The following is an 18021-nucleotide window of genomic DNA, read 5'->3' as shown; positions in this document are numbered from 1 at the left end:
ACTATTATAATATAGGATGATCTCTATATAGAATATACAATTATAATATAGGATGATCTCTAAATAGAGTACACTATTATAATATAGGATGATCCCTATATAGAGTACACTATTATAATATAGGATGATCTCTATATTGAGTACACTATTATGATATAGGATGATCTCTATATTGAATGCACTATTATAATATAGGATGATCTCTATATAGAATACACAAATATAATATAGGATGATCTCTATATAGAGTGCACTATTATATTATAGGACGATCTCTTTATAGAGTGCACTATTATAATGGATGGGATGATCTCTATATAGAGTACACTATTATGATATAGGATGGTCTCTATATAGAGTACATTAATATAATTTAGGATAGTCTCTATATAAAGTACACTATTATAATGGATGGAATGGAGGATGATCTCTATATAGAGATCATCTGTATATACATATAGAGGATGATCTGTATATATATATATATATATATTACTTTGTCTAGAGCATAGGTCCAATATCTTTTGACGGGGAATGGACCCTAAAACTTAGCTGCATTATTTGTATATCCAACGTGAGTTGTATGAGGATAATATAACTCACTAAATATACTCATCTTTATTTTCCTGAAAACCCCAGTTCTCTCTTTTATCCAAATATCTCTATTTGGAGTACACTATTATAATGTATAGGATAAAGGATAATTTCTATATAGCGTACACTATTATAATGTATAGGATAAAGGATAATTTCTATATAGCGTACACTATTATAATGTATAGGATAAAGGATAATTTCTATATAGCGTACACTATTATAATGTATAGGATAAAGGATAATTTCTATATAGGGTACACTATCATAATGTTTTTTAGGGGGGACTTGAAAAAGTATTCACTCCTCCAGTATTTTGATTTTTTTGACACATTACAAAGACAAAACAAGACAATCTAGTTGTGACTCTGTGGCTGGAGTTGTAGATTGCCGTGCACCAACACATGCCATGTAAGTTGAAGAAGTTGGAGCAGTTTTGCCTGGAGGAGTGGATGACAAACCCTTGCCTATAGATGTGCTAAACTGATATACACATACTCCAGGAGACAGGCAGCTCCGATTGCAGCAGAATGTGTCTCTACAAAGTACTTGCAAAAGGGGGTCAATCAAAACTATTCATTACCTTCAAAGTGAAAAAAAAAAAAATCCTTTTTAGTTCCACGTTGTAATATAAGAAAAATAGGACAAATACTGATTCAATCAGTACCATATTGATGCAGCAGGAAGATATGTCTCTGGAAATCCCTTGAATCCCTCAGCATTGAAGAACCCTGGAATGTCTTTGGACATCCCAGGAAGAGGGAACATCCTCATAGATACAGAGGTAGCTTTGATCACCAGCTTTTGGGGTAATTTCTTTCTCCTTCCATGTTGGAAGATCCCCTCGATGCTTGAGAAGAAGCCTTAAGCATTCTGTCAGTACAAAGTTTTTGTGGAAACCTAGTGGGATAACAGTCAGCTAATCAATCTTCTGAAGATATGGTGATCTGTCTTCTTCACACAGTCCATCTTTATGGCCATCTGGTACAGGTTTAGTCCAATGCTAATAAGATTGTGGTAGGTTACATAAATTACTAAGAAAGAACCAGGAAACAGATGGCAGGAAAGGAGGTGGCTTACATCCTGGCCTTGGGGAAGCTTCATGTTCTAGTCCAGTTTGGGGTCCACATTTTCAGAGTGAATTATATTGCAGGCTTTCTAAACCATCAATAGCTAGAACAATGAGAATAAACAAAACATTACGACATGTTCTGTCTTAGTTGATTATGAAAATATAAAGGGATTCCCAACATTCTTTTGGCCTCAGACTGGTCAAGTTCTAGTCCTTTGCGGTAGTATCCTTGGTAGCAGAGGCCCACTGCCTTTTGCCAGACCTGGCCAACTTGGTTTCTCAGGAAAGGATTCTACTTTGTGCTTCTCAATTCTAGTCATTGCTTTTTATTGCAAATAGTACTTGACCAGATCACCACCCACGAATGAAGTTAGTTCTGTTTTAATGTAAACAAACCTTTCCAGACTTTTTGCAAAGAGGGCCAGTACACGCCCACCAGGGTGACGCGAGGGATTGGACACAAGGTGCAGTGTCAGTGCGGGCTCCGTGCAGAGCATTCTTGGAACCAAAGTGGGCGCAGTCCGTGTGGTGTGTGTAAAGGATTCCTTGTGATAACAGAGGCTGCGGACTGGCTGAAATCTGAACACTGGAACACTTTTTTTTAAGAAAGGGTGTTGCAGTTAAGAAAAAAAAAACCCTTTTATGTAAGGTAAAATTTCCGAGTTTAGGTACGCTTTAATAGGAAATTTCTTGCAGAATTAGAAAAGATAAATATAGTCTGAGGCAATTTGGAGACTACAGTTTATGCACCTCATCTACAGAGAGCATTATAAAGGCGTCATCTTTTTGCCCATAACACAATACTAATTGTCTTTACAATCCAAGCAATACTTACAAGTGGTATTTACAAAGATGGCACTGGGGAAAAAACAAATATCAGAAGCAACAAAACACCTGGAGAAAAGAGAAGTGACCCAATATGTACGGTTAACACTTTATTATTAAAACACAATCAAAACTGTGCTTAGCTTTTAATTGAAATACAGAATTCCACAGCAACCGCACAGTGTGGATTTTATTGTTGGAATATTAACAGGTGGCTGCATTTTAAAACCCTAAATTTAAAGATAAATTAGGACCAGTATTCAGTAAACAGTCACCAAAAGTTGAAGCAGTGTAAAATTGCACGGGAGGGTCTTCCCAGCTGCATGAACTTTTTAAATCCAGGTGTATACCTTTGACTTAACAGGTAACCCTTAAAAAAAGTTTGATTGCAATCCCTGAATATAATGAAGAAAGCTATTTAAAGAAAGTCACTTTGGAAGGGCTTTTCATCACCCACTACTCAATTTTGTGTAATCATTACAGGCAGTGCTAAATTTGGGCTGGGAGGTCATGTGAAATTACTGTTAAATGGAACCACTTCGGTTAAAAAAAATTGCAGCTTCTGATGCTGGCCAGGTTATAAAGTTACAAGGTCCATGGCGGAAGTTTTGCTTTTTTGTGCTTCATAGTCTGCAAGCCACTAACCTAAAACAAGCATGTAAACATCAGATTTGCTTCCTTTACAAGATGGTGAGTTGGTTACTGCTGCCAGGTAGAAGTGGAGCCAGGAACCTACATCTTCACAAATAGGTTAGCAAAGTAGCCTTCTGCAGAGTCTTTTGTCTCTAGACATTACCATATGTGTGGTAACACTCTGGAAGGGTCTTTTTCCACCCAACTGCTTTATGTAGCAATTCAGTAGACTTTGGAAAATGGATACACACAATCCGGTGTATAACGCCTTACAATGGGTGTATATTACTAGATCCATTGGTAGAAACGAATCTGAAATGTTTGTTCAGCTTGCTGAATGACTTTCACTTACTGCAGGCAACATGTCTTAATTTAAAGGAATGCAGATCAAGTCTATTACATTATGTCCAAAACATGATCTCTTTGTACCATATGATTATCAAATTACAACTTCATGTTAGCCAACTCATGCCATCTGCTTATTTTAAAAAAATTACTCTTTTATTTTTACTCTTTTACATTTTTGGAAGACAAACCTGTTAAATTTCCAATGCATTGTCTGTTATTCTTGCCATGTAAAATTTCAAATATGTGCCATTTCATTCAGGAGATGTGAACAATCAACAGCCAAGACACAAATACTGCATACCGGTAGATAAAATCAGAAACAGAGCCAGGTGGAGGAAAATCTCCATTCACAATAACAAAATGGACTGAAAGCAGCAAATAATGACACACTTGGAAGTATCATTAATTCAAAATAAACTAAGTTAATTTACATTTTTTTAAAAATAAAAAAAAAAAACTTTATACATAGTGCAATACATGTTTTGTAACAAAAAAAGCTTTCGGTTATTTCACTTTTCTACATGTAGGTCCATCTTTTGGGGATCCACAATAGTCCAATTTGCTCAAGCAAAAGTCAAATGTGCAAAGACAGCAAAAACTGCAGCTGCGATCACAGTCAGGGCTGGGGAACTTTTCAGGAAGCTCCAGGCGGTTAGTCATTTGGACTGGTTTCTGGAAAAATAAGTCAATATGTGCTGGATTTTCAGGAGACGATCCTTTAGTGAGCTCATGGACAGAACAGAGAGCTGATACCGAGGATCCACAGGCAATACAGCTAGAAGCCACCAGCACCAGGCTGGTCCATTTGGCGTGACCTAAAATATAATAATTTGATTACAATCTCTTATGACAAAAATGATGTTAAAACCATCATTTGGGCATCATGAATGGTTCATGGTACTAAACTGCATTTCCCAAATGTTATTAAATCCAGCAATCCACCACAAGACTGCGGCTTGAGTATCACAGAACTTGAACATCAGCCCTGCCATTAGTGTCGCACAGATGTACAGGATACTCCCTGGAACTGAAATTGCCACAATTTTATGATAACTATTATTTTACCATACATGAGATTTCTCATAGCCCACACTAAAATATGAAGCTAGTCAGGATTTTTATTTCCTGCCTGGTGGACATCCAGCATCAGCTAGCCTCCCACCCCCACAGCCTGATTGCTGCCTTCAATTTACTGGACTTCCCTTCAGCATCATTAGTTAACATTACTTAGGGTGTTCAGTTTTCAGAATTATACCAGATCAATGCCTTTGCATGGGTTCCACGGTGTCCATGCAAAGATTTTAGAAATAATGGCAGAGGAAGCTTTTCCTTTGCCGAATTAACTTTTCCTTGAATTAGTACGTTTCTAGATTCCTAAAATAGTGGATTTACTACCGGTTGGTTTTAACATCACTATTATTGCTACTGTCTATTTGGCCCAAAGTAAAGCTAATCAACTCCCAATTAGGCTACTTAGACTGGTCTAGAAGGAATTTTAGTAAAAGACAAACCTGAATATTGGCCTCCCTCTCTGGCATGGAGCCAAAATGATGCAGGATCTGGCTGCGGAACCTATATCTTAGATTCTGGAACCAATGACAGGCCTGAGTGTAGACAGCATCATGAAGCTCCTGGAGTTGCTGGAGTTCTTCCTCACCGACCTAAGTGCACATCAATACAATTTTAAAGATTTTCAAAATAACCAATTACAGCCAAGGGCACTACTGCTTCTAAAGTTCTTTCATTTAAAATGCCTAAAATTGCACCACAAAAGTCTTCATGCAACAAGTCACACCTAATAAAGCTAAAATGTGACGATAAAAAAAAATAAAATAAATTTTTTTTTTTATAAATAATGCCCTTAATTTACCACATTTATCTTAATTTAAAACATTTAAAGTCAACCTGTAGCCAGGGTATGGACAAGTATTTGAATTCTTAAAACAAAATCCCCTTGACTTTTGTACCTACAGTGGCATTTTATGTTCAAAATTCAGAGCAGAAGCACTAAAATGACTAAAGATGTTTTCTTAGCAGCTCAACTCTGACAGAACAGATCTGAACAGCTTTAGGGCTCCTACTTTGGAATTTTTAGAAATAAAAACCACTAAACCCATTTACCACTTTAAGAATACACACCCTAGCTAATGTTGCCCCGCTAAAGGTTCTAAAGATGCCCCTCTGAGTCTGCTGCCAGTGTCTATCAATCCGGCAGTGACCCACACACACTCAGATGCTCCTTCTCGGAGAAGGCAGACATTTGGTTACATGTAATATAAAGTAAATCCCTGAGTGTCTATAGTTTGGTCACAGGTTTATATTAAGGCACTAATCCCAGTAGAGCCTAATGATCCTAAGGTAATTGTATGACTACTATTCTCTTTTAAAGATGCAAAACATAGATCAATACATGACAGGAAACTGTAAAAGACAGATTTTCTGTGCAGAAATGATCAGCTTGATAATGGAGATACTTTGCATTATCTGCTGCACTTGCACCGCAATTCCCATCATATCAGCTTTGCTTGGTAAAAAAAAAAACACAAATTTTCTGGGGTTCCCAAACATTAAAATTAGCTGAAACAGATAACAGATGGGGAAGCAATGGTTAACAAGTACCTGAATGTCTATAAGATATTCAATGTCAGCAGTGCAATAACCATCCCTCATTCCCCTTTTCAAAACCCGAAAGCGCTTTCCACCGATAGTATCCACCACAGAGCGTCCGTCTGGCAGGAAATGGACATTGCGGATCTGTAGCATGCAACCATAGTCTACAAAACTAAATTGGAAAAGACAATGTTAGTTAGGGGAATGCAAAAACCTAATATTGTGAAGGTGAAAGAAGGCTGAAACAATCATATCAGGTTTTCAATGAAAAAAATCTTTACTATAGGAAAAGACCACCAAGGGCAGTTATCAAGTGTGAATCATATAGGGGATCTCAATACAAATTGCAAAAATTAGGTTTGCCAGAATTTGACCTGACAAGCTGTTTTGCAGCACTTCAACTAAGATGTTTTTAAAGGAATAGGGTAGGGTGGAAAACAGCAAATCCTGAGAAGTCCAATCACTCTTTGTACCCAATGCCCATTTGGCAGCCTGCCCAGGTCACTAAGGGAGTTAAACCTTAAATCAGAACTGCAAGGTGTCCAACATCTGTTAGGAGAATAAAAAAGCACTGAGGTACCTGTGTGGTTCCTGGCTGCAGCCCAAAACAAGGAGCAGGGGAAAGATAGCTAGCATTAGATTTTCTCCAAAGTCGGTTCAACCCTTCAGATTTGTTTTAGGCAAGAACGAAACCATTTTGTTACCAAATCATTTCTGGTAATATACCATTGCATTTAAAGTTCACAGAAAATGTCAGAGGCTCTCCCTTGTCAGTGTTTGTTTTAATCTTTTCATCAAAAAGTTTTGGTTATGTATATCACTCTCATTCACATAAGTATCAGGAATTTGGTTCTACCAGGCACTGAAGGTACGCAATCTAACCCGCAGAGGTTGGACAATTCCATTCCCAGAATGTTTTTATCATCAACTCAGAATGCTTCTATAAAATTAATATGTCACTTTGTCTGGTACAGACTTGCTTTTTAGGCCCTCAGAAAGGATGAAAATGCTAACCACATATGTGATACAATATACATTTGCACAAAATGTCTAACAGAAGACAATTAACATACCCCTTTTCTGGGTCACTGATGCACATTCCAAATTGCCTCGTGCCGGTTTCCATACACCTTCGTATCATCAGCCGATATCGAGGCTCGAAAACATGCAGAGGGCAAGGCACAGTAGGATATGCCATTGTGCATACAAACATAGGCACATTTAAAGTTAAACTAAAAGAAAAAAAAAAGAAGAAAGAAAGAGAAAGAACAATTCAATAACTACACAAATTCAGTACATAAACCAACAATGGGACAACAACAATGATGAACAGCTCTTAAAAAAATGTGCATGTGATGAGATATGTCCAACTTTCTCGATAAGATATGTCCAACTTTCTCGATAAATTGCTTTTATTAAGCTGGTGTGATTACCTTACCCTTGACATTTTTTCATTTTTATACATTTTCAAGGACACCAAGGTCCAGTAATTAATATGCATTACTAGAAATCTCTGAATGTTTTTTACATAGGTATTAATGGACTTGTGCACACCGACATATACTGACACATCCTACATGCTTCAATGACTTTGTCCTATAGAAGCACAGCTGGATTTTCAAAAAAAAAAAAAACAAAACAAAAAAACACCATCATCAAGGTGTACAACGCCTTCAAGATGACGTTTTTTTCTTACCCGCTGACATTCATGGGTTTCATCTACTGTTCTCCGTAGGAACAATGAAAGACACCTAGCATTAGAAAAATTGCTCTGAAAACTAAAGCCCAGGGGCTTGCAGAGGCTGCCATAACCTGTTTTTGTCTTCTCATCAGCACAGACATGACCACAAGGTTAGGGCTGAGCTAACTGTTCATATTTATGAACGATAAGGGGTGAGAAATATGAAGGCAGCAATTGTAAATCTACATAGATATATTCTAAAGGGAAAAGAGTGTCAAACAGCCACCTAAGTATGTAATGAAGGAATACATGGAGCATGCTGTATAGAATATAGTACATGACATTTATAATATTGCATACAATGCTTACTTTGATAGTTCAAGTGTTTCCTCTTCATGAATTCTTTTCCTCTCCGATAGCTGTTCAGGAAGATACTGCTTGATTAAGTCCTCCAGTAGGTAGGTTACATTGTAGCTTCTACATGCTAGATACTAAGAAAAAAAATGACTCTTTACCACCACTTCACAGGACTACACAGTATTTATATCACCATGACATGACTATTTTATTAAAACAAAACATTTCTCATTGTCAAATCTCAGCTCTCACCTCTGTTAGGCTCTGCTTACATAAAGGACAGTGAGGTGTGTGATCCAGGCAACGCTCCAAGCACTTTTTACAGAAGGAATGTCCGCAAGGCGTAGTAACAGGTTCATAAAACAACCTGAGTGCAAGATGTAAGACGTAGGTTTATACACATGCAATGATCAATTGACAACATAAATAAATAGAGAAAACAAAATCTAGTACCCAGATGTAAAATAAAGTAACATAGGTGTTACTAACCTCATGCAAAGGGAGCATTCAAAGTCACTTCCATCAATCCAGGCATATACAATATTGTCGTTTGTTAATAAAATGGCCGAATCTGGATCAGACACTTCTATAAAAAGAAAAAACTGTTTTAACACTAAGTATTTGTAAAGGATTGCCTTGTCAATTCAACCAAGATTCGGCAGTTTATTTATTAAAGATACTAGATTGTAAGCTCTTCGGGGCAGGGCCCTCTCCTCCTGTATCACTGTCTGTATTAGTCTCTCATTTGCAATCCCTATTTAATGTACAGAGCTGCGTAAAATGTTGGCGCTATATACATCCTGTTTATTATTAATAATAATAATAAAGATCTAGCATTTACAATTGTGACTTCTCGATAATTGGCCACTAGGTGGCAAAGTGAGTATTCGCTTTAATTTACATTGAAATGAGGGGTTTAAAGCGGCTGAAATTGATTCAACATGCAAATTGATGGATGAAAATTTTATACAGATCTAAATGTATAAAAAGAGCATAAAAAATGGTGGTATATCATGAGTGCACACACAAGGGTATTGCTAGTACTACTATTACAGGAAAACTGGAATAGACTAATGGATGATTATACACCTTAAAAAGAATTTATAGCAAGTAGAGGTTTTATCCCAAGAAGGGTAACACTTGCAAAATTATTTACATTACAATAATATAATACCATATATATATATATATATATATATATATATATATATATAAAAAATATTTTTTAACACAGGTGAACTTCAGGAAAAAAACAGACTCATGAAATATATCCTAAACCTAGCTCCATCACAAGTACCTAAATCACTTTTATTATCAGCCTCCTGTAGTAACCTAAACTTCTGCTTAAATCAGTACAGAGGTCACATGGTGTGAAAAACCTGCTAGAAACTTCCTGCAGGTTATTAGTATTATTATTAAACAGGATTTATATAGCACCAACATATTACACAGCGCTGTACATTAAGTAGGGGTTTTTTGATTACAGAACTAGCTGGATAATCTTATAGCTGGTAAAACGGTTCATATATGTCTTCTTAAATTATGTTTAACCCAAGTTCAGCTTTAAATGTTAAAAACGTTAGAATTTCCATTTATCGTGGAATTATTTAATGTTATATCCTTCTCCAACTAGAACATAAAACACAATAAGCCAGGTATTTACCTAGCGTGTGGAGCAATGTGTAGGAGAACAAATGTCCCATTTAAGGGATTTCTTCTTTAGAAAATCAGAAGACTATAATTGCTGGCTCTCTTGTTTTGATACTTGAACCCAGAACAAGTACACAAAAGGACTTCTGACTTTGATAATCTGCATTTTAAAATAGAAATTAGGTCTCACATTGGCCAATCGGAGAATTGGTTATTGCAGAAAAAGACATGCAATATCTGGTCTGCAATAACTATTATCTTGCCAATCACTGCCCAGCTGTCAAATTTTGCTGAGCTGCACAGCTCAGCATTGGTTGCAAGGATACCCGGAAATGCTGGCTTCTCTGGTTCATGCTGGGAATGAATGAACTCCCGCATGCCTGCATAGGAGTTACCTCATTCTGGCCCTGCCATAGGAGATGCCTGAAGATCATCTCCAGAAAAAAAAAAAAAAAAAAAAAAAAAAAAAAAAAAGATGCCAGCACCCTGCGAGAGAGCAGGGATAGGGAGTATTGCAGCTTTAGTTCCACTTTGACAAAGGCAATGACTTTGCAAGCCAGTAGGTCAGGAAAACAGCCGTGAAACTAGTATTATTAAAGGAAGGTCAGCCTCAATCTTTCTCTTAGCAACCCTCGCTCGGTCAACTTCAAAATTTAAAAATGGGTAAAAATAACATTTTTGTAAAGCTCTGACAAATTTCTTTAGAGAACTTCAGGTAAAAGTATCCAAATTCTTACCTTCCTGCCTAATGTACTTCTTTGGACCATCTTCACACACATTTGTGTCTTGCTCAGAGACAGAGAACTTTCTTTTAAGTAATATACTGGTCTCCTCACTGGATAATAAGGGCTCTGAAGACACTCTTTTCAAACGGTCATTACCGGCAGTTTTATCATAGTGCAGGGTGTGCACGGACTGTGCACGTTGTAAACTACCGCTGGATGTGCTGGTGCTCTTCACAGACCTTTCAGTATCTTTATCCTGAAAATTAATCAAAATAGATTCAAATCTTTTCAACTTAAAGTGCTTTTGAATAGTTTTTTTCAACAGCATTGTAAGGCTGTGGTATAGAATTTGCTATCTGAAGTGAAAACAGGAATGAAGAAAAAATACAAAGGCAACCAACTATCGTGAAGCCAGCCATTGCACTCATTACCAATAATGTTACCTATGAAGGCAGGCATCAATGTATACAAGTCAGACACCAGGCTCTTGGGATTTGCCATAAAAACCCCAACTTTACCATCATAAGATGGCAAGTCAAAAAGGTAAATTACTGCCAGGAGTATTTGCCATGAAAAAGCCTTAAAATTACCTGCTCCAGACTTGGCTGCATAGGATATGTTGTTTCAATTTTGTCTGATCCCAAAATAAAAGGTTTTAATGGTAAATTTGGCAAAGTTGTCATTTCAAGATCCTTCAGTATACCTTCAACTGTCTCTTGTGCAGGTGAGAGAAAGTCACGTAAAATCTGAATTAAAAAAAAAAATAGCATGCAATTATAAAAGCCCAATTCAAGCAGTTCTTCCACTACTAGAAAGCAGTAATAACAGAAAGTAATTCCCTAACCCACACATTTCTCTAAATGCTTGTAGCTCAACACAGAGCACAATAACCCATATAATAATAGAATTAAAGCCATAAACTATCATTTTGCTCAAAGCAACTTCCTTTAGTGCAGGCTTCTGCTACACCAGGCAAATCTGCTTGTTTACATGCTGGGAATAGTACACCTAATGTTTGGATGGAAGGGCTGCAGGTCCTCTACATCCTAGCACTTGTGTTGTGTATTCTTCTCCTTGCCATTCATAAAGAAGAACTAGTACCGCTCACTGCCACCCCAATTCAATCACCATGAGACGGTCACAGGAAGAGGCTACACATCTTCAAGTCTCCGGAGAGACAACGCTTCCCTAGCGTGATTAAGCAGTTAATGCACCACATCCTCACAGCCGGTGTAAATTTATCCTGACAAACATGTTTGAAAGTTTCCAATTTATTGAGATAACTTTTTTTTTAATTAAACTTACAGTACAGAGATTTGATTCCATTAACATTTCAGAGGATAGAGAGACCGGCTATGATTATTAGTAATGTCTGTAGCTGAGTATGTACTTTGTAAAATATCATGGTCTTTCTACTTTGGAACCCATTTTAGAAAAGGTTATTAGAATTTCCCTTTCAATACAAATAAACAAAAGGTCAATTACAGTACCTTTTCTATCTCTGTTTTGGCAGACATAAACTCCTCATCTAATCCCAAGCACTGAAGATAACATGTTAATGATTCATACAGATTTCCTGTGTCCTGTAGGATTTTGGCTTTTTTGTAGTGCACCTGAAACATAAATAAAATAACTAAACATTAATTTTAAAGATTTCTGAAACATAGTTGACAGAAGTTAAAAACAGATCACCTTCATACTAAAACAACTGCAAATGCTCCAACACACACCTAGTGCTCCAGAGTGCAGTTTTACAAAATTTAAAGGGGGAATCTGCATGCACCGGATCATACATATTAACAATGAGAGTTATTTAACCTCCCTAGCGGTAACTCCGAGTGTGACTCGGGGTAGAAAAAAGTTGCTGAAAGCGGTAACCCTGAGTCACACTCGGGGTAGGTAAGCCTATGGATCCGCCGGCGTCCCATCGCCACGATCCCTGTCTTCTTTCTTCTTCCTCCAGCGCCTTCTGCACACGATGAGTCACCTGGGGAGTTCCCGGTGACGTCGGTGCGTGTGTACTAATTTATTTAATTTCATATTTTTACATGATTTTGTGTTTCAAACTTTATTATACTCATACTATTATAATTTACTGTAAAATACATTCTCATGAAAAACAATGTACCGCTTTTAGACATATAAAACCGGAAAGAAATGTACTGCTAGGGAGGTTAATAGAGCTCACAAGAAGCTGAGTGGCAGTAAAACTTGTAAAGTGTTTATATCATCTGATTAACTGTTACACAATTACACATAGTTGAACCACAGTATATAAAGCATTCTTTATACCAGTAAATGTATATTCTGTTTTACTATTTAAACAAGTTAAAATGGTGATACCTGCATGCTTATGAAAATACTTTTTGTAATACAGATTCTTTGTTGGTTGGCCAAATTATTTGTCTGTTTATGGCCAGAATATATAAACTTAATGCACATCATAACTGTTTTCATGCAGGATATGTAAAAGTTTGGATACAAGTGAAAACCATGACATATCTGAAGTCTGTGAGGCTCCCTCTTTAATGAGACTATATACTATTAGGAAATCTAAATCAGAATAGTTACCTCTGGCCAGTTGTGGCACTTTAAAAGGACAAAGTCCAGTTCCTCAAGAGCTTTCCCAAATTCAAATAATGCAGCATAGGATTCCGCTCTGAAAACACGCAGTATCAAATCATTAGGATCTGCAAAGGTGAAACATGTACACACTTTATTAAATAATTCACAAGAAATGCCAATATACCAAGCATTTGCTTTAGTGGTCAGATCTGTAGCAAAGGAAACCATAAAAATGGATAAATAGGGCCTGATTTATTAAAATTCTCCAAAGCTGTCGAGGATACACTTTTATCAGTGAAGCTGGGTGATCCAAAACACATGGAATGGATTTCTTCAAAGTCATTTGGCTAGCAAAATGTTTTGAATCCATTACAGGTTTGTTGGATCACTCAACTTCACTGCTGAAAGTGAATCCTCTCCAGCCTTAGTCAGGTCTTTTTAAGATCTTAGCTTTCACTATACAAATGTTTATTATAAGATCTATTACAAGATCTGTTTACAATGGACTGTATTTAAATGATATAGGAAACTAAATGAAAACAGCTTTAGGACTCTCATGCCTCTGGTCTGCATTATTCTTAACAAACCATATACATATTTCATCAGAATACTTTCAGAAGCAAGAACTGTTGTAGCACCTCCTGGAAGCACACACAGCAATGGCTGCTGCGTCCTCCTCCCTGTTCCATAACAGTTAGGTATGCAATGCTAGTTGTATAACCCATGACATCACAAGTGGCTTGTTTCATAACCAGGAGTCATGTGACCACAGCGGGGTGTGGCCTTTCTATGGGAGAATAAGGAGAATGTTTTCCAATCCTTTTATCCGATTCCTTATCACCGGAAAACAGGAATTCCATTTCACTAAAAATGTTTTATCACAAACCTGGGAAAGTAAACTTATAGGAAAGTGAAATAGAAAAACTACAACAGCACTTCGATTTCATCAACTGTGTTTGTATATACACTTGTATTCTATATGTGGATTAAAGAAATCTCTTAAAAAATATAATTCACATTACTAGGCAGGGGAAATGTCTGTAAATACATGCTTCCCAGAACACAAATAAAATTACTTTCATTTAATACAATGTAAAAAAAAACAGAAAGCCAAATACACATACAAGGTAATAATGAAGGAAACACATTGCTTGTAACCTATAATCTGGGTTTTTACAATATATACTTATTGTACAGATTACAATATACTTATTGTAAAGAAATGATCTACTTAATGTTGACATGTTTGAATATAAACACAGTTTAAAAATATTTGGTTTTCTTCTGGTTGATGTTTGCTATACGGTAGGTAAAATAAAGCAAAATAAAAGCCATTAAAGAAACACTTCCACTAGATTCAAGATTAAAAATCCAGCCCTGTTTTGGCTTTTATTTTCCTCTTAATCCAACAGAGATCCGGATGTGTTACATGCTTGGTTCCCCTGGCTATAGTGCTCTGCAGGGGATGACAATTAGAACCAATGAGAGCGGAGGGGAACAAAACAAAATAACAAAACCCAATGCTTCCAGAAATGTCTGACGAAGCAAAGATTATCGATTATCTGCTATAGGAATTTTATGAAACTTTATAAATCACCTTAACTGTCAAACATTAACACACAGCTGATGCTTTTCACTGCAATATCTCTGTATATAGAGAATACACAAAGTATAATAAAACAAATAAAGCTATTGCATGAAATACAATAAGGGGGGTTGTCATATAATGTAAAACTTAATTCAGGCCTATAAACAATGGAAAACCAAGATCATTGTTATAATGATGTCCTAGACAAAGGCTGTATGAATTTATTACAGGCCTACAGACTCTGAAAAACTGTCCATAGTTACATAAAAGTGTGTGAGGCAGCAATTGTATAACTTAGTCAATGTTTAAACATTCACTTCTGGCCTACAGACAATTTAAAACTGTATCTAGGTGTAGTCACAGACCAATTTGTTTGATTCAGTGGAGGGGGCAATTAATGTAGATTGATGACTCTTCTTCCTTGCTACACATGAATAAAAACTTGTTTCCTTTTCTACTTCTGTTAAAAAATGACCCCCGCCCCCCCCATGCTAGGGTTCAGCTGCTCCCCTTCCTGCTGTAAAAGCCATCAGACACATCACAGAAATGGGGTGCTGTAGGGATAATGAAGTACTCCTAATGATAGAAGTATCAGAACAAAACGTATAAGAACCACATAGTAATATTGGTGGCCTTCTGCTGATATCAGTTACCTGGTTGTATCAGGTATAAAGAAGTAACATCTGAATTGCTCAGGTTTGCCATAGACAGGCATGTCACAGGTGAGCAGCCATCTCCATACCCCTCTGGTAGTCAGCGTGTGATGACGTCCTCTCCATACAAGCACTGACTTATAGAAGGGTGACGCCTCTTTACATAAACCTCAGCTTGTGTAAGCCATGCAGCCAGCCCTGGCGGTGTACTTGACAAACATGTGTGTCACCGGGCCTGGAATCCAGTTAGGACCAGGCTACATGAGACGATTACAGACAGGCAGATCCCCCAAAATGTAAAACATTTCCAACACTAAATGTGGGGTTTTATAGTCATGTATGAATGACTGAGGTTACATAAATAGGAGCTTACATGACCTGGACACAAGTCTATACAATAATCACACATGTATACAGGAAAATGATCTCAGTGTAAATACAATATGATCACTGCTCCAATCAGAGGCCAGTATTGACCTATAGAGGTCAGACATGACCCAGGTCCAATCAGAGGCCAGTACTGACCTATGGAGGACAGACATGACCCAGGTCCAATCAGAGGCCAGTACTGACCTATGGAGGACAGACATGACCCAGGTCCAATCAGAGGCCAGTACCGACCTATGGAGGACAGACATGACCCAGGTCAATCAGAGGCCTGTACTGACCCTATAGAGGACAGACATGACCAGAGTCCAATCAGAGGCCTGTACTGACCTATGGAGGACAGACATGACCAGGGTCCAATCAGAGGCCAGTACTGACCTATGGAGGACAGACATGACCAGGGTCCAATCAGAGGCCTGTACTGACCTATGGAGGACAGACATGACCAGAGTCCAATCAGAGGCCAGTACTGACCTATGGAGGACAGACATGACCCAGGTCCAATCAGAGGCCAGTACTGACCTATGGAGGACAGACATGACCAGGGTCCAATCAGAGGCCTGTACTGACCTATGGAGGAAACACATGACCTGGGAACCATAAATGTACACAGGGATATGTATCTAATACTATGGCCATGGTGCAATCAGAGGCAGTAAAGACCTATAGGGGACAGAGTCTATAAACCAAAATTCTTTATGAGTATACAGTAAGAAGAAGCAATACTAAGTTACCTGCCCAATCAGAGGCCATGGGCGACTCATAAAGGAGAGACATGACCTGGGCACAATCTGTACACCAACCATAAATGTGTACAGTGATATGGACCAATACTACGCCCTGGGTCTAATAAGAGGCCATTAGAGACCTATATGGGACACACATGGCCTGGGCACAACCCAGCCACACATGTATACACTAATAAAAGGCTCTCTATATGATTACAGTGCTAAGATAACTTTCCTGGCAGCAGCCAGTACAGACCATCAGAGGATAGACATGAGCAGATTAGTCTATACACCAACCATTTACATGTCTATAATAGCAATCAGAGGCCATGATTTAGACCGATTTAGACCTGTGCACAATGTATATGTACAGTACAGTAATGGGGGCCAATATTAGGGACATGGTGCAGTCACAGGCCAGTACAGCAATGTTACATGTATACAGTAATAAGCCCTGAATATGAATACAATGTTATGCTGATGGTCCAATCAGTTCAGCTCGATAGAGGACAGACATTGCTTTGATATAATGTATACAATAATGAGATATGTGTTCAGTGACCATGGTGCAATCAGGGGCCATGACATAGAACTGGGCACAATATATGTACAGTACAGTACTAGGGGCCAATATTAGGGACATGGTGCAGTCACCAGCCAGCTCCATAGAGGACAGACATTGCTTTGATACAATGTATACAATAATCAAATACGTGTTCAGTGACCATGGTGCAATCAGGGGCCCGTGCAGACAGCATTCTATGCCTGGTATACATGTGTTCAGTAATACATAAATGCAGGGTTTGCTGATAGTCCAATCAGCAGCCAGCACAGCTGTATAGAAGACTTAGATACAGTGTATATAACATTCACACATGTATTCAGTTTAAAGTTATATTGATGGACCAATCAGCATGCAGTATAAAAGGTAGACATGGCACTGGTAAACCCCGCATACCTGAACTGCAGGCCAGGCGGATGGTGTGCAGGGCCTCCTGGTGCTCCCCGGCCTCCAGTAGCTCCGCGATGTCCCGGTGCTGGCAGCTGGCCCCCGGGTGACATTTGTCGGCCAGCTGTCTCAGCAGCACATTGCTCCGGCGGGGCGGGCAGCCCAGGTCTCCATGGCACAGGCGGCAGCGTCTCCGGTGCTCCCCCCGCAGGCAGTACCAGCAATAGCTGTGCCCGCACTGGGCAGTCACCGGGTCTCTCAGGAAGCCACCACAGCCCGGACACAGCAGCCTGGCCCGTCCGCCGCCCCCCGACTCGTCAACGCTGCCTCGGTACTTCCGCAACAAACACTCCAGCAGCGCGTCCAGCTGTAATGGCCTGGACTTGTCCAGAGCCTCCTTCACCCCGCACAGAGACGCCATGACTAGCGGTATCCCCCGTACAACATACCAGCGGCCGCCTTCTTTGTGTCATACCTTACATAAAGACAAGCACGGCGGGCGCGTCATGTGACCAGCTCCGGCACTTCTTATTGGCTGAGGCGCACGAGAAGGTTACAAAACACAGCCAGTTTCATAACTAGATAGAGATATAGAGAGGCGGGCGGGGGACATGACGTGTGTGGGGTCCCCTCCCAGGGAAAAGTGTCGTGACAAA

The 18021-nt window shown here is 38.6% G+C and overlaps 1 protein-coding gene across 2 annotated transcripts; it reads right to left on the bottom strand.

Moving 5' to 3' along the window:
• Window positions 1-2588: 2588 nt before the first annotated feature.
• Window positions 2589-17882, bottom strand: LONRF1 (LON peptidase N-terminal domain and ring finger 1). 2 transcript variants are annotated; one of them, XM_072406202.1, is made up of 12 exons: window positions 17375-17882; window positions 13067-13185; window positions 11986-12108; window positions 11086-11241; window positions 10508-10751; window positions 8610-8706; window positions 8373-8487; window positions 8133-8254; window positions 7156-7314; window positions 6092-6254; window positions 4984-5133; window positions 2589-4287 (listed from the first exon to the last, which is right to left on the bottom strand). In XM_072406202.1, the coding sequence occupies exons 1-12, from the start codon at window positions 17784-17786 to the stop codon at window positions 4129-4131; spliced, it is 2019 nt and encodes a 672-aa protein (XP_072262303.1). In that variant the 5' UTR covers window positions 17787-17882; the 3' UTR covers window positions 2589-4128. The 2 variants fall into 2 exon arrangements, with proteins under 2 accessions (XP_072262303.1, XP_072262304.1); XM_072406203.1 differs by having other exon boundaries at window positions 13067-13154; window positions 17375-17629.
• Window positions 17883-18021: the final 139 nt, after the last annotated feature.

The sequence above is a fragment of the Pyxicephalus adspersus genome, chromosome 3, assembly GCF_032062135.1.
Source record: "Pyxicephalus adspersus chromosome 3, UCB_Pads_2.0, whole genome shotgun sequence".
NCBI classification, from domain to species: Eukaryota; Metazoa; Chordata; class Amphibia; order Anura; family Pyxicephalidae; genus Pyxicephalus; species Pyxicephalus adspersus.
This window is presented reverse-complemented; position numbering and strand designations above follow the sequence as displayed.

Excerpts from the sequence above, each read along its gene's own strand:
- LONRF1 (XM_072406202.1), bottom strand. The coding sequence starts at position 17,786 with ATGGCGTCTCTGTGCGGGGTGAAGGAGGCTCTGGACAAGTCCAGGCCA. Across the intron at positions 7,315-8,132 it reads GAAACACTTGAACTATCAAA|TTTAACTTTAAATGTGCCTA; the intron begins GTAAGCATTGTA and ends TTTTTCTTTTAG. Across the intron at positions 5,134-6,091 it reads AATATCTTATAGACATTCAG|GTCGGTGAGGAAGAACTCCA; the intron begins GTACTTGTTAAC and ends ATGTGCACTTAG.